The following is a 23630-nucleotide window of genomic DNA, read 5'->3' as shown; positions in this document are numbered from 1 at the left end:
TCTCCTTTCATTCCCCCCCCCCCCCCCCTTTGTGGAAGTCTTACACCTACCTCTCCCCCCACCTCCCCTATCACGCTCCCTGACAGTCTCGTGGAGGGGCCTTCCATTGTCTGTTACTCAATTGAAACCGTACAGAGAACGTACACACTTGAGAGGGGAAGGGGGTTAGAAAATGTGAAAGAGATACAAAATGGAAAAGGGATGTTGGAGAAAAGAAGAGAAAAGAGGAAGGGCGGGGAGGGGGAGGGGGGAGGGGGGGAGGGGGGAGGAGGGGGCATCAAGTTTGAGATGGTACTCCGAGTAACCTCCTATGATAGCTTAGAGGGGAGAGAGTTGGTGGGAACACATTTGCATGCATGTTTCCGCATGTCCCTCCTCTGTGTGGTTAAATGGGGTACGAGCAGCCAAGAAGTTTAATTAAAGAACGCTTGATTAATTCCTCAAACTCCATTTCGAACGGATTAGGAGGCCATCAAAGAGATATGCTTGCGCGCACACACTCCACACAGAGGAGTGTGTTCATACACACAAATACACACACACACACACACACACACACACACACGGCAAACAACTACTAACAACATAAACGCTCAAGAGCTGTGCTCTGCAGATATAACAAATCTGTTTACGCGCCTGCCGTTGACAAACATGAAAGCGCTCACCATTATCTGCTTTCCACGCAATTCATTTAGGTTTCCGGTGTCAGATGTTGGAATTGACGTGATTGTGAAAAGAAAGGCTATAAACCCCACAACTGAGGCTGTCATATCTTACCTAATATCACCAGAAGTGTGGGATACTGTACTCCTTCAAAGGAGAACTTCCCTTGAAGACAGGTTAGCTAGCAGTTGGCTACGGTGGTCCCCTCAGGGGCCAAAAGTGTCTGCAAATCCTTCGCCTCTCCGTTGCTCTTAATTGAGTGCTTAATGTCACTGTCTGGCTAGGGACCCATATGTACCTGGCTTCTAATGCCTAAGTATGACACTAATTAGAAAGGGGGGGGGGGGCTTGAGAGATGAAGAGCCCTTGAGGAGTTGGACAGACCTGCGATGAATTCCCTCCCCCCAAAAAAGACTTCGCAAAACAGTCGCAACGGCCATTTTAAAGTCATGTTCCTCTCCTCAGTTCTAGTGAGTGGATGTTTGGTGGATATGATTTCACCTTTCTAGTGTCTCTCTCTTGTATCCATACCTAGGATGAAAAGTGTGAACAGAACAAATGTTTAGGCCCATAAAAAAAAAAACGAAATGAAATGAATGCTAGTGTTATTAGTGAATCCCTAAATAATCACCGCCATGTCTGCTATGCCCTCTTTAGTCATCTCCTTGCCCTAGGCTAGGGGTAATGAGAAGAGGGCAGGGGTTTGATATGGAATCGGGCCAAGGTTGACAAGGACAAGACTTGTAAAACAGTGTCGGGGAGAGTGTGTGCGTGTGTGTGTGTGTGTGTGGTGTGTGTGGGGGGGGGGGGGTTAAGCAAGAATGTCTTGCTCCTTGTCCCTCTCACCATCCCCCCCAACCTGTGCACCCCCTCCCGCACTCATTCTCTCTTTGTCTGGCTCATTGCCTTTGGGTGGACCGTGGATGACGGGCTACCATAAGGCTGAACTGAGGCACGGAGACTGCAGATGGGGACACACAAAGCCTGAAACAAGGTGAGGCAAGAAGAGAGCAGAAGGAGAGAGAGAGAGAGAGAGAGAGAGAGAGAGAGAGAGAGGAGAGAGAGAGAGAGAGAGAGAGAGAGAGAACATGGTGGAGAGAGGGAAAGAAGGCGAGGGGAAACAACAATGAGAGAAAGGGGAAAAAAGAGAGAAAGACAGAAAGTGAGAGAAAGAGATTGGCATCAAAGAGAGAGGGGGAAAGAGGAGATATGGAAACAGAAGGAAATACAAAGAAAGAGAGAGAAGGAGAAACGGGGTGTAAAGAGGAAAGGAAGGGAAAGATGGCACAAAATGCGAGATAGTGAGAAAGCAGAGAGAGAAAAAGATCCTCTGCCGGTGCTTTGGCCCTCCTCTCTCAGAGAAAGCGGGCACGGTGTCAGGTGTTTAACAGAGGCAGCGATGACTGATAGTTGCTCTGGAAACAGTGAAGAAAGCAAGAAGGGGGAGGAAGGCGGAGGGGGAGGTGGCGGGTGAGAGGTGGAATACACGGAGGGCTCGACAAAAACACGGGAGAAGGGGAGAGTGGACCCAGAGGAAGGAAAGAAAGTAAGACGGAGAGAGGCAGAGCGAAGGAGAGGGGCAAAGGAAGGAGAGGGAAAGAGACAAAAAGCTGACGGAGGAATGGAGGAGGGAGGAGAGGACGGGGATATAAACAACTGCAGGAGAACCCCTCCAACGTGCGATGGCAGTCGCCCGCAGCGGCTGCGTGGCCTCGTTGCCATGGCGACAGGAGCCGGGGGGGCGCTCGCCAGTTACCGAGTTAGCGGAAGGCTGCGAGAGCGCGGCCGTGTCGTCGCACGGCCGTAAATCTGGAGCGTGTAAAAGAGGTGGCGGGACGTGTGTGTGTGTGTGTGTGTGTCATTGAGCGTGCGTGTGTGTGGTGTGTGTCGTTGAGCGTGCGTGTGTGTGTGTCTGTGAGGAATCGAATGAGAGAAGGGTGGAAGTACGTCGTAATGTGTGCAGTGCTTTAAAAATGAAAAAATACACAAAGTGAGAAACTGTGAGTGAGTTATGGTGTAAAATCCTAAGCAGACCTCCATTGCTTGGCAATGTTCACGACAAAGAACAAGTATAGAGATTAGCCCTTTCTCATGAAATTTAAGATTTAAACATATAAACATATACAGATCTCATTTAAGATCTGTATATGTTTAGTGTTTTGCACCTCCCTGCCACAGTAAATTCCTTGTTTGTATAACATACATGGCGAATAAACCGAATTCAGATTCTGATTCTGAAAAGACGGAAGAAATGCACATTCGCACACACCAAAATGGACAGAATTCTTTTTTTCTTTGAGTGGATTAGTTGAATTATTTGGAACACAATTTTGCCAAGAAAAAACTATCCTGTATGTTTGTCCTATCTCATGTTCAAGATAAAAAGCCCTTGAAGAAACAACTTTTCCTTGCTTGTGCCCAGACAGATATGTGGCCAAAACCCTTTCTTCTTCACACAATTCCTTAATATCATAGGCTATCAAATACACACATAAGCAGTAAACATGACAAAATAATCATATCCGCAAAAGTGCACAGGAGCGCACACGCGGAAAACCGCTAGCCTGCAGGCTCTTTTAGGAGGAGTGTACAGTAGGAACTCTGGCATTTTCTCTCTCGATCACCCCTAGATACCTCTCTCTCTCCCTCCCTCTCCCTCGCCCTCTCCCTCTGGGCAAGTGTTATTATTTATCACTTTTGGAGTGATAATCTGGACTAAACACTGCCCTGGGCAAGCCGATAACTTCACACACACACAAACACACACGCTATCTTCTCAGATCTCAAATGGATTTTTGGCGGGGTTTGTTTTCCCACTTTTCGCAGAGCGCATTTTCCCCTCCCTCCTCTGCTTGGCTTCTCCCTCCTCGCTCGCCCCTCCGTGTCCCCCTCCTCCCGGCTGGCTCCCCACATCAGAGGTGACTGAGAGGGAAAGCATCAGTGGGACCTACAGCTCTCCAGCTGTTAGAAAGATACAGTAGATAGCGGAGAGAGGCGACAATTCGGCACGAGTCGCGGGTTCAAACGTTCCTGACGCAACAGCCAAAGCTGGGACCTGTGACCTGTGCCTGCATGCCATATACCTGCCTTCCTGCCGTCAGAGGAAGAGGTCAGGGCTGGCCTCCGGTCTGCCGTGTACCACAAACACGCTTTTCATCCCACCTCGGGTCAGGTGACGAGTGTCAAACAGATGCAAAACTACGAAAGGTAGTTTCTGGCCGGACAACAGCCAAATAAATCATATAGATCTCAGAGCGCTAGGGCGTTTCTATGCAGGCCTGTGTTGTGGAGTTGCCCATTGTGAATCTCATGGCTGGTTACCCCCCCTCTCTGAAGCCACGTGGATGCAGGCGCTCCGGGGTCGGCATTTATCTTGAGACATTTGCCCTCAGACTTTCCTTTAGATGCTCTCCAGACGTTCCCCTTACATGTTCCCCTCACACGTTCCCCTCACACGTTCCCCTCACACGTTCCCCTCACACGTTCCCCTCACACGTTCCCCTCACACGTTCCCCTTACACGTTCCCCTCACACGTTCCCATTACATGTTCCCCTCACACGTTCCCCTTACATGTTCCCCTCACACGTTCCCCTCACACGTTCCCCTTACACGTTCCCCTTACATGTTCCCCTCACACGTTCCCCTTACATGTTCCCCCTCGGCGTTCCCACCTGAAAGCCTCCAGTGCAGTTCTCTCAAGGGAGGGCAGGGGCCACTTGTTTGAAAGCCGTCTGGAAGTCCTCAAGCTTCAGGAAGCCTCGACCCTGGTGACAGACAAAAACATGCCGGAGTCAGGACTTGATTTGTGTCTATCAGCACTTGTGTGTGCGTGCGTGTGTGTGTGTGCGTTTGAGTAGGACACAGTGGGGGATGGAGAGTTGTGTGAACCCTTTGATTAGGTTGGAGGTGGTATGAGTTTGTGTGTGTTTGTGTGTGTGGTGTGTGTGTGTTTGTTTGTGTGTGTATGTGTGTGTGTTTGTGTTTGTTTGTGTGTGTGTTTGTGTGTGTGTTTATGTGTGTGTGTGTTTATGTGTGGGTGACGATGACTCTGACGGTGCCGTCTAGTCGCCCTGTCTTTCAGGATATGGTAATGTATACATGTATTATTCCAGACTGGCATTATTCTGGTGCGCCTGTCTGAAAGATATCATCAACTATTGATGCGGATTAACTATTGATAGGCATTAAGAGGGCTCCAATCTTTGTGTGCCAGGAAATGCATGCACCCACACGACTCGTTTGCAAGCACACACGAAGCATAAACACAACACCGCAAACCTCCCTCGCTCACACAGGCACGAAAAAAACGAATTTGCGCAATCTTTCTCTTTGACACGCACACACACATTAAATGGAGCAGAATTAAACTGACCGAATGATGGTCTGGGTGTGTAAATCCGAATTCAGCACTCACACAATGGAGCAATCTGCCCGGGTGTGCGAGCCCAAAAAGTGTCTGAAAGGATGGAGAGCGAATGAGGCCTGGCGGACAATCTCACCGCTAATTGAGAGCAGTGCTACTCAATCCCAGCTCGATAATACCAGACACACGCACGCGCGCACAAACAAAGATATCACCGCGCACACGTGCCGGACACACAGACACTCGAGGCTCACGCCGCCCGACGGTGGGTACATGCCAGTGAGAGTCATAGAGGAGGAGAGAGAGGGAGAAAGGGGGAGAAGGAGAGCGAGAGACGGAGAGAAAGAGACGGAGCGAAAGAGACGGAGCGAAAGACGGAGGAAAGTTGGGGAGAATGTGCATGGCGGAGCTACGTCCCTCTTCATGGCTCGGTTCCGATAAGAACGGGTCTTAAACGAGCCGGCCGTCTCCGACACAAAAGGTCCTCATCTGTAATGGAGGCTGAGTGGGGGTTAATGAAGAGAGTTCCCTGGGCCTTTGACAACAGATTTAATCATGGCAGTCACACACCCACACACGCACCCACACACAAAACTTGCATTGCATACCCGCAGACAGACAGCGTCTCACACACAGGAACACACTGCCACATGAACACGCTGTACTGTACACACTCCCCTGACTATAAATTGGGGGAACCAAATTAATTGGATTAATTATACTCCCACCTCCCGGTAGACCAGGCCGGAAACAGCTGCTGTAAAACTAAAATAAAACCACCTAGCTTCTATTCCACCGCCTCTCGGGGGTCTCCCTTTAAGGTTTCACTCCCCACCCCCCCTCCCTGAATATCAGTGAATGTGTGTGTGTGTGTGTGTGCAGAAGTCAGTCAGGAGTCGCAGTAAGTCAAACCTTCACGTCATCAGCAGAGAACTCTAAGCCTCGACACAAAAAGGAGGGGATATAGTGCAAAGACGAAAAAAGAAAAAAAACACGTACGGTTCCGTTCACTATTCACACGCGCGCGCACACACAACCTTTTCAGAGCTTGGGGCAAACAGTGCCGGCGCCACAGGTACACGCAGGAACACGCCACCCGTCCTCGGCGGCTGGGGATTGTGCACTGCAGAAAGGCATCGAGGCTGACACCGGCGAGGACGAGGAGAGGAGAGAGGCCCTGCTTCAACCCCAGGAGCTACGGCTTGGCGCCCCTCTCTGGTCAAGAGGGGACACTGCGCTCTTGTTCCCACCGGCTGTGAGGCTCCCGTCCGCTCGGCCGTGGCTTTGGGTGGACTTGTTGGCAGGAAAAGTGGCAGCGAAAGCGCTGTTGATGGTGATGTCTAACGAACTGTGGGAACGTCACCGAGGAATGATGCGGGTCGGAGGACATGAGAAAGCAGAAAGGAACGAGAGGGTGAACGATACAGAGAGAGAGACGGAGACATAGAGAGAGAGAGAGAGAGAGAGAGAGAGAGAGAGACAGAGACAGAGACAGAGAGAGAGAGAGAGAGAGAGAGAGAGAGAGAGAGAGAGAGAGAGAGAGAGAGAGAGAGAAAGAGAGAGAGAGAGATGGAGGGCAGAGAGAGACGAAGGGAGAGAGATGGTTGGGAGGAAGAGAGAGAGAGGGGGAGAGGAGGAGGCTTGGGAGTGAACATACAGTGAACATCAAAGGCGTTGAAGATCTGCCTCGTCTTGTCGTAAGGATCCTCCCCTGACAACTTGCTCCCCATGAGGGGTACGAACCGCTCCACAGAGACGCCTTGGAGAGAGAGAGAGAGAGAGAGAGAGAGAGAGAGAGAGAGAGAGAGAGAGAGAGAGAGAGAGAGAGAGAGAGAGAGAGAGAGAGAGAGTGGGTGCGTAAGTGAGAAATATGGTTTGAGCAATCGAATAAGTGGAAGAGTGATCTAGTGAGTGAATGGGTGAGCGGGGTCTAGTGATGAGTCATCCTTATATCTCTTTAGTCCCAATCAAATCGGCTCACTCAAATATCAAAGACGGCCCCCCAAAAAAATCGTTGTCCTCGTGTTTTGAGACACACACGTGCACGGCTGACATGCCAAATGTCCGCTCCACCAATCCAGACAGACCATCTAGCTTGGCATCCTCTCTCTCCCCCTCTTTCCCCCTCTCTCCCCCCTCTCCCTCTCTCTCTCTCTCTCTCTCTCTCACACACACACACACACTCCCCGCAAACCAGGCAGAGTGTCTCTGGCAGTGAATGAAAGCCAGCCAGGGCAGCATGCTGTGGGGCTTTGTAAAAAGACACATTTCACATCTCAGTTTCTCTTCACTTAAAAGAGGAGAGAGAGAGAGAGAGAGAGAGAGAGAGAGAGAGAGAGAGAGAGAGAGAGAAACAGAGACAGAGAGAGAAACAGAGACAGAGAGAGAAACAGAGACAGAGACAGAGAGAGAAACAGAGAGAGAAACAGAGAGAGACAGAAACAGAGAAAGAGACAGACAGACAGAGACAGAGAGAGAGAACAGAGAGGCAGAGTGGGACACTGAAATGGATCCATCACATGGAAGAAAGGTGTCAATCGGGGTGGTCTCTGCTGCCGACTCATCCTGCCCTCCCAATGGAGACTCTCCGTCACACGCCCACACACACACCTGGATATACACGTTCTGCCTCTCCATTTAACCATTCTCCGTCAGGACCATTCGAGCCTGAGGTCGTGCGTCACGCTTCTCAGGAAACAAGAAGACCAGTGGTCTTAGTGTCATCCGTTTTGTCAGGAGACGGGTTTTATTCGCGAGCGTCATCCGCCCGCATGGGAGATGCAGGGACAGCTTTCTAGCTAATCCCCCCTCACCCCGCTCTACCCTAAAGACCACCACCACCGATGCACCGTAATCACATGGAGCACAGGAGGGGAAACCCGTTTCATTCGCTACCTCCTTCGCTCGCTCCAAGCCAAATTTAATGGATGGTGGAATATTTCGTCACAGACACACACACACACACAAGTATATTGACACATGCAGAAAATGTACACATATATATATACACACGCGCACACACACACACAAACGCTAACCGGATTACCTCCCTTCTAGTCCTGGAGGCCAGTATACAAAGGAGGGTTAGCTCCAGGCTAGGAACCAGGTTCACAATGACTTCCCAATTTGGGTCTTCCACCGTTTCACGTCTTATCGTGAAAAGGCTCGCCGTCTCGCCAACTGTCTCCCTTCTCTGGTGCCTTGTTCCATCTTGTCAAAGGCCCCTTTTGGAAGGCTGTGTGCTCAGCATTGATACAATCTTAGTCGTCGTCCCCCACACACACACACACATACACATACACACACACACACACACCACCGCAGTCCTTCAGTGTGGAAGGATTTCTTTTAATTGCTAGAAATGGTTCAAACGATTACACGGATATCTATTTGAAAAGAGAAGCAGATCTTTTTTTTATTCATCTTGTGCCATTCTATTTTGCTACCCATCTATCCCTACCTTGGACTGCCTATATTACGACCACTAATGCAACAGACTAATATAGCACTACGACTGTATTTACCATCCTGCTATTACAATAAGAAGTGTTTCTACTACAACCAATACCACGGCTACTGCAGCAACTTGTCAACAACATCTAAAATTATTTAACAAAGGCTGCGCATGAAAAGTACAGCAGAAGGTCGAGGCATCAGATGTGCACGAGCAATTCCTGAATAATGAACCGTTCCTGAACTTCCACCAACGTAGCTCCCCGAGACACACTGACGTGAGTCGTTCACGCCGGCTACTGGCTCAGTCTTCGGCTTCAGCTGGCTATAAGTGGGCCGGTGATGAACAGCGCATGAAACCATAATGACGTTTAAACTGCAGGCGCGCCATAAATTAGCCTCAAAAAAAGCCACTGAAGCTGTCTGAGGATGGCCTGAGGCGTGGTGTGTGTGTGTGTGCGTGTGTGTAGACTGTGCCACTTTCTCGCTCATCTCTCTCAAATTAAAAAGGGTGTCAATGGCATTTTCCGTTATACCTTGGGCGGTGGGTATATCTTCCTATTCCTTATTCTGTACAGACTCTTGAACAGACACATGCCAGGGAGTACATGCACACAAACACAAAATACAATTACACCAATCTGCAACACACACACACGCACAGAGGAGAGAGTTGAGTGTAGCAGAAGTACATCAAGATGGAGCCTTTTTGTATATTATCATAAATCTACACATCAAGGCTACACAAGTTGAAAGTGTCGGCTATGTAGGCCTGTATGATAATATTATGCATTTCACAGTGGCACATTAAACGTACACTTATGTTTCCTCATTCTGTCAAAACAAGTTGTCATTGTAGGCTACTTTAAAGGCTGAGTGGTAAAACAAATGATAGTATACTCCAAGTCATATGGTAATAACTGTGTGTTTAAACGCAGTATCATTAGCCTTACCTGGTGAATTTGCTGCTTGGTCTTGACCCATTAAAATGGTTGTTTCTGACTGTAATGAAAATGTACAACAAATCATCTACAGTGTTGAAGGGATAAACAACTTAATGTTTCTGCAGTGCTCAACTACTGTTAGATAATAACATTCTTTCACAGTAAAGATAGTAGTGGCATGTCTCTTCAGACTAAAAGACAATGGCGTCCTCTTGTGGGCATAATTCAACATTACAGGGATGTTAGGCATATGGTACTAATACTCTCTGGTTCGCCAAAGAAACAAACCGCCTTTGCGGTACGAATAGGGAAACAATGACATACAGTATAAGGGGAGAAGAAAGGGGAGTTCAAATGTAAACTTTCTTTCTTTCTTAAACACCTTCGGAGTTGTTTTTCTGCGCGCTAGGACGAGACAGCAACCCGTCTCGCCAGTGTTGCTTGTCAACATTTCTTACTTTTGATGGTTTGTATCCAAACAGCATAACGACAGCAACCTTCATGTCCTCTCTGCTCAGGTAACCTTTCCCGTCTTGGTCACAAAGCCGGAAGACCTTTACAGAAAATGCCACAAACACCAATAATTGATGTTCAAAGCCAAGTCTCAGGAATACATTCATAGACTAGTCCTGGTTTACTAATTGTTAGACTATTCTTTTAGCCGTAAACTTGAAGGGTACAGTACAGTAGCCTTGTTTCAGCCAAGAAACGTGACCTCTTATTTACCGTGTCTATGTTTTTCTTGTCAGTGTCAGTGATCACCCTTTGATTGCCAATCGTTTTCGAGAAATAAGTCATTGTTTTCACAAGAAAATCAAACACGCACAATGGCAGGTAATGCTAACGTGCGCCGTTTGGTTTTGATTGCACTTCCTGGTTTGGAACGTGTGCGTTCGTTGCTGTGGTGACCATGCAGTCCCGCCTCCTCTTCGTTTTTAAAATCCGCGCTGCAGGTACCAACAGATTCCATTTCTCAGAGAGAGAGAAAGAGAGATGCATTGATTGGTTGAAAAGCAGATGAATGGTTTCATTCGGGAAGACTCGGATCACTTGAAAATAATTGAATCACTGGTTTGTTCAAAACCTCTCACACACTTTTCAACAACTTGGACAAACTAAAAAAGAACCAAAATTGCTTGTAAAAACATACAGATAGTTCTCTTATACTGATAAATAGATTGTAATCATATGTATCAGATACATATAGATTGTAGATAAATAGATTGTAATCATATGTATCAGATATTGACAATTATTGATATGATCTCATTTAGGCTACAAGCCGATTAGATAATGGCTGTACACAGACTCATCTATCAGCCCATCCCTACAGTATACACCCAATCAAACATATGCATGCATAATGTACGTCCATCCATTCACATCAATATCTTTGACATAAAGTGACCTAAAAGCAAACTCTATGTTAGTGCTGTAACTTCCTCCATTTCTGCCTCCCAGCGGTAGCCAGCCTATGTCTGTGCACAGGTGTCTGTGTGGTGGGCAAGACTCCTATCTCACTCCCTCAGTCTACTACATCTGCCACACATCTGGTCATCAGCCTGGCAGTATATCAACCCTGGTTGGCCAGTCACTCATCGCCAGATCGGTTCTTAAAACGACATGGTAGTTCTTTTGCGACCACTCTGTTTGTATTTTTGTATCGTAGTACTCCTGGTTCCCTGTTTGTTCTAACACTAATTTACGATTGTTCACATGCTTCTCGTTTCCCCATCTGCCTGCCCTGCCCGTTTCTCCTGCCCTGCCTGTCATTCCACTGCCTCTCTATCTGCCATTCAATGTGCCTTTACTTTACTGTATTTCTTTAATGAGCTTTGGCCCAATGAGTTTCGCCCCCCTTAACATGTGCAAGCACTTCTGTGCGTGCCGGTCCGGCCCAGGTGTCAGAGCCGTGGGGTATTTTGGGCTCACAGGAGTGCTGTGGGTAGTCCCCTTGACAGACATACTGAGACAACAGCTGCTCTATAGAGAGCATAGAGAAGAAAGAGGAAATGAAATACAGTACACACACACACACAGACACACACACATTTGAGGTGACACAGGGACTCAACTGCTTGCTTTGATTGTGCATGTTCCATGCACTTTTTGAAGTTCACACAATTGTGTTAAGTGTTAAGCCTAGGGTTTGGAGCCACTTAATTGGGACTCACTCAATGTGTTCTTGTATAGTGTTGAGGAGCCAACTATTTTCAAGTCATTTTTTCATTCAGTTAATTGTAATTTTAATTCAAACTGAATACCCTGTATCACACATTGAACAGGCGTTGTTTCATTTACTTTTTTTTGAAGAAGTGAAACATGAAACTAACCCTAAACCATCGTCAAACTGTCTTTACTATGCAAATTTAGATGTGTGTGTGCTCGTGTGACAGAGAGCAAAAGAAAGAGAGAGAGACTGTTCGTGCTTGAGTGACTGTTTCAGTCCAAAACACTGCCCTTTTATAGGGAGTGGTAGATTGAGAGCTTATCTGCAGTGAAGACAGCTCTCTTCCAGTGATATCAGAATCTGCTCCCTCCAGAATAGATGACCATGGTCCTGTCTACTGTCTCTCTCACTGCCCTGCTTCTGACCCTGACTGGTAAGACTGCTGTACCAATGATCATATTAACATTTCTGATACTAGAATTATTTTATTATTAAATGGTCTGTGATGCAAAAATGTCCTCGCCAAACGCAATATTTTACAAAGGTTGCTTGGATATGTTGCAATTAAGACACACGATTTTCTCTCTCAATCATTTTATAATCTATGTCCACAGGTTACAGGGCCGCTGTGGTCACCCAAGATAAGTCCATCTCCGTCAGCCTAGGAGCCAATTTTTTACATTTTTTTACATGAAAATCCCATGTAAAATCGACAATAACTGGGTATTGACCTGGTACCAACAGAAGACTGGAGATGCCCCCACATTTTTACTTAATGTTATTGAAAATCAGAGAGCATCTGGGTTGCCGAGCAGGATCACATATTCGGGAACCCGAGGCACCACCCAGTATCTACACATCAACGGAGTGCTGGCAGAAGATGAGGCAGTGTATCACTGTGCTGGACACGACTCATCACAGTGTTACAAGTGGATTGGTACCTCATACAAAAACCTACCATAGCACCAAAGTGGATTATAAACGTTTACATGCAGCCTCAAAACTGGATACTATGCTGTTTTGGACTGATCTACTTTTTAACTGTTGGATAGCTTATTATCGGGTTTAAGCTACTTGTGAGTAACTCTCATGAAGACACAGAGCCTACATGGGCAACGTTCTTCTCTAGGGAGGTTTTTGTATTGGTGTGTATCACCGTGCATCCGAAAACTATTTTGGAGGCGGCACTGAATTACTTATAAGTAAGTAAACATTTTAAGTATAACATTCCAAATAATAGACGGTTGGATATGAATTCTACTTTTTTATATACAAAGAGAGTTTTATATGATTTTATATATTATTTTTTTCCATCTTTTTGCCATGGAATGTTTTCTTACAAGCTATATTCAAACTATGCCTAGCTCCTGCATGTATGTTGTTGCTGTTTGGTTCATATATCTACATAATCCTTCAGTTTTCTAAATTTGTATTAACTGCATTACTGTATTACATGTATGAATGAGATTATTGAATGAACATATTAACATGGTCTCTCATCTGTCACCAGTTTTTGGTACAAAATAGACAAGGTAACAGTGAGGGTTTGCAGACATATACATCTTTGTTTATCTGTAGTACATTGCAATTACTTATTTATTTAAAAAAATCCAAAAGAAAAATCCAAAAGTCCAACTTGACATAAACTGACTTATTTCAACAAATTCTACAGATCAGATCTCCTAAAGCTGTTGTAGAATTATTTACCACACTGTTTTATTAATGTGTTTTTCCCACCTGTCTTCATTAGCGAACCGTTCTCCGTCCACCCCCACTCTGGTTCTGATGGCCCCAACCCAGGCACCTTCCTCTGGGGACAGCACCGCCTTGGTGTGCCTGGCTCTGGCCTTCTACCCTGACGATGCCACCGTGACCTGGTCCGAGGACGGAGGCACTCTGACTGGCACTGAGGTCCAGACAGGTGTGTCCCAACGGCAAGCTGACAACACGTACAAGCTCAGCAGTGTCCTCACCCTGACCCCCGCACGCTGGAGCTCTGGACACACCTTCACCTGCCAGCTGACTCACTCCTCACTGAGCAGCCCGCTGAGCAAGAGTGTGAGCAATGACCAGTGTGCCGTCTGAGAGCGATCCCTTTGTGCGACTTCATGGTCCACATGTTTACGTTCTTTTTATTTCCTGTAGTTGACAATGTGAATGTTGTAGTCAATGGAAGCCTATAGTTTTCCAAATTGGTGTTGCAAGTAAAGTGATCAAGTTCTGCCTACTGCTGCCAAGGGTTATTTCAATAAATCAAATTTTAAAACGATCAAAGTGTCTTGATTATCATTTTCAATTGTTGATGGATAAATGTGAATGATGATAAATGTGATATGTTCATAGCAATGCTATAGGTGTGTACCCAGTTGAGTTAAATGGCACCAAACAAAATTATCTGCAGTAGAGGCTGTAGTAAGATTAGTGGTATTTCAGCAAAACAAACTAGTGCCAATTCAGCAGTCGGACACATAAAAATCAGTACAAATTGTAAATAGGCAAAATACAGCTATTACATCTCAGGCTTTTTAAAAATGTCTTTTTTATTATTATCAGTGATTTAAATTACGAAATGAACCAACACTGTAATATATATATATATATATATATATATATATTGCTGTTTTTGTTTGTTTTGAATCATTTTAAACAATTAAAGCATTTGGGGAATAAAGAAGGAAATCGAATTTGAAAATACATACATTAGATGACATACAGTCAAAGATCTACAGTTCATGGCTTTTCTACAAAGGAGTTCAAACTGACACAGACAGACATAATGACACTCTCCCAAGACAACAATGTTTTTTTTGGTATTATTTATGTTTTCTTTTATGATGTTTGTCTGAACATCCCCAATGCACACAACATGATATTGTGTCTAGAGAAAGTTCTTCCCGAGATCATCCAAAGATAAGTGACATGTTCCTTCCCAAACAGGTCGACATCAACTACAACAACAAAAAACAACAGCATTTGCATGTTTGCATGGCAAGCAACAAAAAATTCAATAACCCCAAGTCTGACTTTGCTTTTGTAGGAATGTTTGAAGTAAGCAGAACAGAGTGTAATATTGCATTTCTATCCATCTCAGTGCTTGATACTCATTTACATTGCCGTCTTAACACGCATACACACTTGCACAAAACAATACAAAATGTTTCCCAGAATATTTCTCTGACAAGGATTGAGTTTCCTTGATGATATCCTTTCTTCTGTTCCAGTCCAGCTGTAGAGAAAGTCTTATTTGAGTTGGTTTTTTTACCTTCTCATGAGTCCCAATTTATTTTCATTTAGTGCATTTGCTCCATGTATAGGGTTCCACTAGTAAACAGGGTGGATTAGAAGTACTCTTACACAACTGGCGTAAATACCACACATTTTATCTGCCTTTGACATCATTTTTATGTAATTCTTTTAAACAAATTCATAAAATGGCGTAGTTAAGGTTTTTTAATTTGCCATCAATGTTCTCAGAACACAGTGGCTTTCAAAAAGTTGAACCAGACAACTCCAATCCACAAAAAAATATTTATTATTTAAATGAAAACATATGTACAAAAAAGCATTTTGGGGGTTTCACTCCACAAAACCTGTCTTGTTTTCAATGAAACATGTGTATGTAGACTAAACTCTTGCTTTGTCAAAAGGGTGACAAGAAGAAAAGAAACAATTAATTCATGTATGACTTTATACATCTGTCAAATTAGTTTAAGGGCATAGTCCTGCGATGTTCAGTCCAACTTTTTGTGTGTTGGCATATTTCCTAAGACAACCACATTTCAGCAGTTAACAGATGTGTTGTTTGGCTATCTCTCCTGTAGTCTATAGGCCATTGTGAATCACTTCCTGTAATGGTCATTCAAATGAGGGGACGCTATCAAGACAACAAAGAATTCCCTGACCTTTGTTTTACAAAATTCTGTGCGGAACACAGTTCAGGTATACAACTGAGGAGAAGTACATTAATACTACGGTCATCAACGGTCTAAGGGTGTAGAGAACCCAACTGACAAATTAGAATTGGCTTGATTCCTTTGAGACAGTGAGGTTCCATGGCTCACCTTGCAAACCGATTGCTGCTCTACAGGCAGTTTAAGAAGGGGACAGCGTCAGAATGCGAGGAGGAAGGGGGGGGGGGGGGGGGGAAACTACAACAATAGGAATAAATACAGATCAGAGATGGAAACAAAGTGATCCAAGCTCTGTTTCGTCAGCAAAAAATGGCGGGTTTGCTCGTAGTCACGGTCTGGGTCTCCATCCCTCCACCAGAACAGAGGGAAGCCAGGACACACAGACTTCTTTTTGACGATAGCAGTAGCGACGGTCGCTTAGTGATTTCTCGATTGATCTTTGCAGAGTGCAATTGGCGTCACGTGGCTTTTGGCGCCGCGATTCGAAAAAACAGATGGGGTGGTCGGCCGTCGCCCTTCTCGCTCCCGCCTCGGTCTCTTCCATCGCTAAACAAACGGACAAGCTCGACTTGAAATGGGGGAGGAACAACACAAGACCGGCACGGTACACACCTTGGGAACATACGAAGGGTAGGGAACCCCAGCAAAGCATCAGTAGCCCATGGCGAGTTCTATCCCAGTCCACAGAGTGGAGCAACAACGGCCTGCGGTCTGTCGGGCGGTCTTTCGGGGGTAGTTCGGTAGGGGAGTGTGCTCTTAAGTCTACCGGGTCGACAAAGGGAAGCGGAGGTTGTCCTTCCCTCAAAACGATGGCCCACTCAGAGAGCCAGCAGGGTGGGCGAGTTGAGCGAGTCGGAGGACTGATCCCCGCTGCTGCTGCTGCGCCGGTGGGCCTTGGAGCACGACTCGGAGGACGGCGAGGGGCTCTCGGGCTCCAGCATGTTGGGGTAGGTGAAGATGAGGCTGGGCGCGTTGGGCGTCGTGGACGCCGGGGTGGACGCCGCCACCACCGGCGTGTTGAGGCTGTCGCCGTCCGAGCAGTACATCCCGCCGCCGAGGCTCATGACTCCGCCCCCTAAGCAAATGGGCTTGATGACGGAGCGCTGGGGCTTGCCGTCCTCCGAGTCGTCGTCCTCCTCGGGTTCCTGCTTCACCACCACGGGGTTGAGGGGCCCGCGGGGGCCCAGGTTGAGGGAGCGCATGGTCAGGGGAAGGGGGGCGCACTGCTGATGCTGTTGCTGCTGGTGCTGGTGGTGGTGCTGGTGGTGGTGGTGGTTCAACACCTGGTGGCGGTCCTCGGTGGGCAGCTTGCACACAGGGTTGTGGGCCACCAGCATGAACTCCAGCTTGTCCTTCTCCTTCTGCAGGGTCTCGATCTCCTTCTGGAGGTCCGCTTTCTCTTCCTCGAGCTTTTCAGTCTCCTGTTCGCAAAGAGAAAGCGTGGGATGAGCAACAGCGGTACACACAGTATATATGTGAGGTCGATATCCAGTGTAGCACAACTCACGTCAGACCTCCTCACAGGAATCAGCTTCCTCACAAACACTTTTTTATTGGTGTGGTTATATATTTGGCACCTGAGTATTGGTTTGGTTGTTTGGTAGTGCATTTGGTACCTGAGTAATAGGCTACACACTATGATAGATTTTGCAGCAAGGGCATAAAACCATTGCTTAGGTTCCACATAGCGGCGGCTGCACCACTAATGTCTGTCCACTAGAGAGCACTGTTTGATTGCTCAGGACTGTGGATGAGCTATTTGAGACAGACATCATAAAAACATGGGTACTGAATGATTATGTGTGTGTGTGTGTGTGTGTGTGTGTGTGTGTGTGTGTGTGTGTGTGTGTGTGTGTGTGTGTGTGATCTAGGAGTTTAAGAGATTCATCAAAACATATTATCATCATAATATCAATTTATATCTGAAATTAATCAGAACTGGCCTCAGGACTGGCCTGTGAGAACTGCCTCTGTGTCATTAATGTTTCAGAGATAAAGGCATGCCAAGGGTCCAGTTACAGACAGGGGTGGGTCCAAACATAAATCACCTCTCACAACGTCGTCTTAGAGCTTTGACTTGGGAGCAAAGGCATGAGGAAGTAGAAAGTAGGCTCACAAAAATAAATGTTTAAAAAAGCATTATAGCGCAAGAGCAAGTAACAACTGTGTTGGTAGGAAATGTTCTGCCAGTCAGCATTGGAATGTGGCACTTCCTTATTAGGGGATTTGACAGTGAGCAGGGAAAGGGCGGTTTTGCTGGGAGTAACTGTGTGTGCGTGTGTACCTGCTGGGTTTTTGTGTGTTTGAGAGAGACTAGATAGAGAGAAGAGAGAGACAGAGACAGACAGAGAGAAAGACAGAGACAGAGAGAGAAAGGGAGGGGTAGAGGAGGGTAGGGCGGCTGTTAGTAGACTAAATTGCGTGGGCTAGAGAGACGAACAAGTTGTCCCTAACAAAAATGTCCACCCTCCTTTCACAAAGAAAGCCGCCTGCAGCGCATTCCTCATTTCTTTGAGAACGCCAAGCTCCCCATCACTGTACACGAGATAATTAGTCCGTTTAGATGCAGAAGCGTCTTCTAGGCTGGGTTGAAAACAGCCTGGCCCGTTTACAGCCGTCTTAACCGAGAGGAAAAAAGCCTTTTGTTGGCACCGTCTGTGGTCTAGCTTAGTGCTAACAGCTAGCAAGATTCAAACGTGTATCCCAGGGTTCTGACACCTGAAGCTCAACCAGCTAATGGGGCACAGCAGGGGCGATTCTAGGATCAGACCTTTAGGGGTGCTCAGCCCCCAATGAGAATGTGACATGAATACAGTGCCTTGCAAAAGTGTTAAACCCCATTGCTAATAAATCCCTAATTTCACTGGATAACAATTAATAAATGTATTTATTATCATGCAAAATATTGAATGAATGAAAAAACTAAGGATGTCCCTTTCTTCATGAACTACCAGCATCAAATGATAATAAACAATAATATATATATTTTTTTTTTATTATTATAATTTTTAGTGGTGCTGAGATGAAATGTAAGGGTGCTTGAGCACCCCTAAAAAGGGTCTAAAATCACCACTGGGGCACAGCCACAAATACAAATGCATTAGTGTTCTGCTCTTCAGTGCAGTGAAATCTGCTATAAAGTATCTAGTCCTATTTCTGTATGTCAGGGGGGGAAAGCATTACGTTTCTTAAGAAGATGGATGTGTTTATACTCAGGCTGGAGTACATGGATACCATCAAAAAGGCCACTACTTCGACCGATCTCTGGTAGCTATGGCTACTGTTTGAATACTGGAAACTTGTCCCAAAATATATCATATATTTATTTTAAAAGAAGGTACTAGGAAGGAACAAAGGAAGACATTCATAGTCGGATAGGTGTCCCTTTAGTATCAGACGTCAGTGTGCAGATTGGGTGTGGCTGTCAGGCCAGTGAGGCAGAGGGGTGGGGTGGTATGTGATATCAACGTACCCCTTGTAGCATATCTGTCAGCTCTCGTCTGCGGTTGCGGCATTTAGCGGCGGCCAGCTTGTTCCTCTCACGTCGCACACGCCTCTTCTCCTCCTCCTCTGGGGTTAGCTGAGAAAAATACAAAGCCTACTTAATTACTGACCAAAGTTGTGAAAAAATAAAAAATAAAGATTGACCAATTATGGCCAAGATTAAACCTGTTTACAGTTGGAACAAACAAAAAGGTTCCTTTATTTATTGATTTTTATGTACAAAGAAACAGTCCATCTAATATTAAGGAACAGGTCTTCATAAGAGTTTTTAGGTAATAATCTCAGTCAAAACGTTGAAACCTTACTATGTTTATACTGATAGAAAAGATACAAATATACAGTTCAATCATCATCATGCAAAAAACACAATGTACCTGCTCATCTCTCTTGCGGCGTCCACGGGCATCTCCAATCGAGCGGATGACGCCGGGGCGTGCCAGCGTGTTGTGTCCCAAGAGCCCCGGGCCGTTGGTGAGATGGTGGCCGTACGGGTGCGAGCGGGAGTAGGGGTTGGACATGGAGGTGATGACGGTGGGCTGCACCATCCACTGCAGGTCCTGGCTGGTTGTGATGGCGTTTATGGTGGGTATGAAGGCACTGCTGGAGCCGGGCATGTCGACCCTGTACTTCTGGAGACAGGGAGGGTCAAAGAGAGAGAGAGACACACAGAGGGAGGGATGGAGGACAATGGTGAATTGACCTTTTCGAGACTGAATTTGAGGCAAGATGTCATGTGAAAAAGGACTGTTATCATCTGGCCTTTTGATGTCATGAAGCCACTGATCAATCATTCATAATCAATTCACCTGTATGTGAACAACTGTCTTAGTAGACACAACACCATACGTGTAGCATACATTCATTCATTCACTCACTCACACACACTCATTGACTCACAACCCACCCGTTATAAAATTCATACATTCCCTAGCATATGGTCCCAGTGAATCACTATGCACACCCCACTTTAACCCCTCGAGTTGCACAATGACACCCTGAGTGAATCATATGGGAAAGCCCATGATGTGGAGTACTCCTTCCTAAGTGTACTAAAGGCTTGTGTTAGGCAAGTCATCTGGAAAGGAAACATTGTAAGCCTCAGCATGGCTCGCTGGAAACACAGGTTAGATTTACATGACCGATTTTCCCTTGTACAAAGATGAGACTGGTTTAGGATCTTAGAAATACATCAAGGTTGTCTGATAGAATCTCCACACGTGTATGCGCCCCTCAATTGTGAACAGAACAGCAGAACTGAAAATCTATCGTGATTGACCTATTCCTTTGTGGCGCTGTGCGACCGAGAAAGACGGTGGTATTGCAATATTGGTTAAGATAAGAATTGTCTTGACATGTATTTTGGTCAGAGAGGTAAGAAAGACATCGAGTGACTCAAGAAAACACACGTGATATAGCCTAGGTCGATTTATCATGAGCTGACGCGTCATCAGAGAATCAGAGTTCTAGTCTTTAGATTTTTGATAAGCGCTGGACTATTCTTGAATTATAGGTGTGGTGGTAAATCAAATATGGGATTAGGTGAAACATAAAAAATAAAAAGGGTCAATTCCCGTAAAGCAGGAAGCTGTATTACGCTGCGGAAAGGATATGAAAGTGTGTTTCTACTGTCCAGCGGCCAGCACATTCCATAAATTAGGCGATGATGAAAAATTCCACAGACTGCACAAATTCCCGGAGAGTGCAAGAACGGTCACGACTTTAATAGTTATACAGTGTGACCTTTAGGAAAATTGATTTCCTGTTGTCTATTACCGTGTGTAAAACTGACAACCTTATCCCGCCATTGTAAATGTAGCCTAAAAGAAATTCTTGAGTTATGGTGCAACACGTAGGTTGCGCGTTTCCCGTAGCTTCTACATCTGGACCATAGGCCGGGAAATTGCCAAATTGTTGCTGGAAACGAGGTAGGCTATATCAACAGTCGGGGGATTTAACGTCTGAGAGGACGTAACTAACAGAAGGAACATAACAGAAGGAAATAATGACCAACCAATTCCATGGAAACCAAAACATTATTCAAACTTCCAGGAAGATTTTCCTCTGAAGTGTACGCATACGGGAATCGTGTCAAAGCAGTGCTTACCGCAGCAAACAAGGAAATGCTTAATTTAAAAACTTCACTCGTTTTTCACTATAATTTCAATAGAGGGCAGTGCACAAACGCCAGTGGCGAACCGTAAAAATGAGAACGTTTATCCCTCATACTGTCAACATAGTCGCCCAATGATGCTTTTAGTCACCTTACATCATAACAAGTAACTTTACATCTATAAAAGGCACCTTAGTGTCCCTCATACGTTTTTGGAAGGGAGACCCGATACAGCCGCGCATTCTTGATTCATATAGCTCTGTCAAATCTAGTAGTAGCCTAGGCTATAGCCTACCTGTTCACAGGGTATACAACTTGCTGTTGTTGCGTATAAACTGCTTTTCACATCTGCTCCGGGGTCTTTTTCGGGTGACTTTGAAGCCAGCCGCAAACCCACAAGACAGGAGCCACAGAATATCTTTACCCTCTATAATAAAACTAATCGTCGCCTAATCGTTGTTTTCTGCATTCATTGCTACGAATGGCTCACATTAGGCTATTACAAAGTAAGGATAGGCCTATTTATTTCAGAGAGAACTGGTAGCACCGGCCTGTGTAATCACAATAGGACATCTGGAGGAATTACTCCAGACTTCGAGTCACCAACATACCCGAGGGCACATTGGGAGATTAAACATCTCCAGCGTTTTAAAACCGTTGTCTCGCCAACGGTCGCTGCGTGACGACGTGGTACCCAACTGCAAAACTCTACACAAGCTCACTGAAGTTTTGTTGGTCATGCCCATTCGTGTGCGTATGACATAGGGTCAAGTTTCGCGAAACTTAAGTAGCCTAAGCATCAGAAGCATAAAAGTGTTTGTTGTGCCTGAATTGTATACAGACTCCACTACAGACAAACTCCAGGCACAGAAAAGGGGAAAACCGGAGCTTTTCTTCGAGTATATAGGCTATATGCCTTTCCCAGAATGCATGTGAATATGATTTTTATTAAGCAGGATAGGAAGATATATTTACGCGCGCCAGCTTTGATGCAATGTTATGTTACCAAATGTAATTTCAAATTAAATCTTTAGGGCTGATATGCACCTGCCATTTTCTCGCATAGTCAGTGTACCAGCTAGCCTTATGTGCGGCCGCTTTGTGAAGATGCTGATGCATAGAACATTGAAATGTATTTATTGGTTGTTTTCAATGATGTCATTGATGGGCCAAGTGATGCAAAAAAACAACGTTCCCACAGCTTCAAAAGCGGTCGGCTTATCTATTAGGTTTGTAGATTTCACCACAACCACACTTGAAGTTTCATTTAAGTCAGAAATATTGATAGCCTAGGCTACATAGATAGGGCCGTGGTCACTCATGCACAATAGTTGCCGAAATAGAAACTCACAGATGGATCTGCGCCCTAACGTAAAACGCACGATGTGATCCGTCAAAGACTACATCATTCATAATGTGTATTTGTTAACTTTAATCTCTACGATACATTACTTTGCTTGACATGGTGCATAGGCTCCGCAAGTATGCATACTTTCATTTCGCTCTGCGCTCCAACGCTTAATATATCCATTGAGTCACCGATCAAAAACTGTGTCAGTGGGTTCATCAACAACTTCCGAGTAAGACGGTGATGAAATATTACATTTATTGTTATAGGCCTATGTGCTTGGGATAAAACACGTTTCCCACAAAAGAGCGTCAATAACACCATAGACGTGTTTTGCAAATAATGAAGGCTATTACGAATGAGTAGGACTATTTGAAATAAATAGATTTCTCAATTAAATACATAAACTGAAATCGTGGAAGCTGACACTTTTTCTTTGTAGCTATTATGCACAGGCTAGTAGCTAGGCTACCTGGTAGCTGGAGGTAGAGATCGGACTGCCAATCGTGCTGCTGCCGCTTGTGAACGACTCTGGCTGTGCCGGTGAAGTGCTGCTGCCGCGGGACGACGTGTCGTAGTTCCCCGAGTAGTCCTGGTACATGATCCAGGAAAGAGATCGTTTTCAGTAGATGATATAAGGTCCGAAGCTCTAATGATCCTTAGAGAGAACAGCACAAAGGTGAAATCCTTGCGTGTTGAGAATGACTCGATACCAGTGCTCGTTCTCTTCAATATCCAGATGTTTGCAACCACAAAGTGCAAATTCAGTGTAAAATGAAATTAGCTTTGCTTGCTAAATAGGATTAAACCTCGTCTCCACACAAAATAAATATTAGATTCCTTGATATCAATAGCAGGCAACCACTTGATGTATAACTTTGTTCCTTTAGTTGCAGCTCCAGGTAAAAAAAAACTACGGCGGACTTCAGGTGCGTTAGTCGAAGCGACTTTCTATAACAAATGTCAGTAGTACTAGGACACCTACTTTCGCAGTCAATCCAGAGGCGAAATGACCTGTGCCGCGTGTGACTCAAGATTAAATTATCTTTCCAGTCAAGCCTACTCTACTGGATAGTTTCCTTTTACCGCACTTTATTACAACTGTCTACTGTTCTCTCTGGAACAACTCCGGTCTTTTTGTCCTTCGTTACCACAAGCCCCCC

General features: G+C 45.5%; 2 protein-coding genes and 1 gene segment (V, D, J or C); 1 reads left to right on the top strand and 2 right to left on the bottom strand.

Moving 5' to 3' along the window:
* Nucleotides 1-10394, bottom strand: part of efcab11 (EF-hand calcium binding domain 11) — a 37103-nt gene extending 26709 nt beyond the window's left edge. The window contains 7 exon segments of the mRNA XM_067243329.1: nt 4336-4361; nt 4363-4427; nt 6685-6786; nt 9434-9482; nt 9883-9978; nt 10151-10264; nt 10386-10394. Of these exon segments, the coding sequence (XP_067099430.1) occupies nt 4336-4361; nt 4363-4427; nt 6685-6786; nt 9434-9482; nt 9883-9978; nt 10151-10264; nt 10386-10394 (461 nt within the window).
* A 2080-nt stretch (nt 10395-12474) lies between these two features.
* Nucleotides 12475-13843, top strand: LOC136949120 (immunoglobulin kappa constant-like). The segment is given in 3 exon segments: nt 12475-12531; nt 12724-12796; nt 13345-13843. Coding segments are annotated over 3 exon segments (465 nt in total).
* A 1265-nt stretch (nt 13844-15108) lies between these two features.
* fosl2 (FOS like 2, AP-1 transcription factor subunit) lies at nt 15109-23630 on the bottom strand. 3 transcript variants are annotated; one of them, XM_067243038.1, is made up of 5 exons: nt 23453-23630; nt 22940-23125; nt 19384-19638; nt 18978-19103; nt 15109-16926 (listed from the first exon to the last, which is right to left on the bottom strand). In XM_067243038.1, exons 2-5 carry the CDS (start codon nt 23066-23068, stop codon nt 16324-16326), a joined length of 1113 nt encoding a protein of 370 aa, XP_067099139.1. In that variant the 5' UTR covers nt 23069-23125; nt 23453-23630; the 3' UTR covers nt 15109-16323. The 3 variants fall into 3 exon arrangements, with proteins under 3 accessions (XP_067099139.1, XP_067099138.1, XP_067099140.1); XM_067243037.1 differs by having other exon boundaries at nt 22940-23630; XM_067243039.1 differs by having other exon boundaries at nt 18978-19085; nt 22940-23630.

This window comes from Osmerus mordax, chromosome 9 (genome assembly GCF_038355195.1).
Source record: "Osmerus mordax isolate fOsmMor3 chromosome 9, fOsmMor3.pri, whole genome shotgun sequence".
In the NCBI taxonomy this organism is placed as follows: Eukaryota; Metazoa; Chordata; class Actinopteri; order Osmeriformes; family Osmeridae; genus Osmerus; species Osmerus mordax.
This window is presented reverse-complemented; position numbering and strand designations above follow the sequence as displayed.

Bases quoted from the DNA above. Each gene is read 5' to 3' on its own strand.
- fosl2 (XM_067243037.1), bottom strand. From the start codon at position 23,068: ATGTACCAGGACTACTCGGGGAACTACGACACGTCGTCCCGCGGCAGC. The intron at 19,104-19,383 runs GTACATTGTGTT...GTAATTAAGTAG, and splicing joins GCCGCAAGAGAGATGAGCAG to GCTTTGTATTTTTCTCAGCT. The intron at 16,927-18,977 runs GTACGTTGATAT...CTTTGCGAACAG, and splicing joins TGACAGATATGCTACAAGGG to GAGACTGAAAAGCTCGAGGA.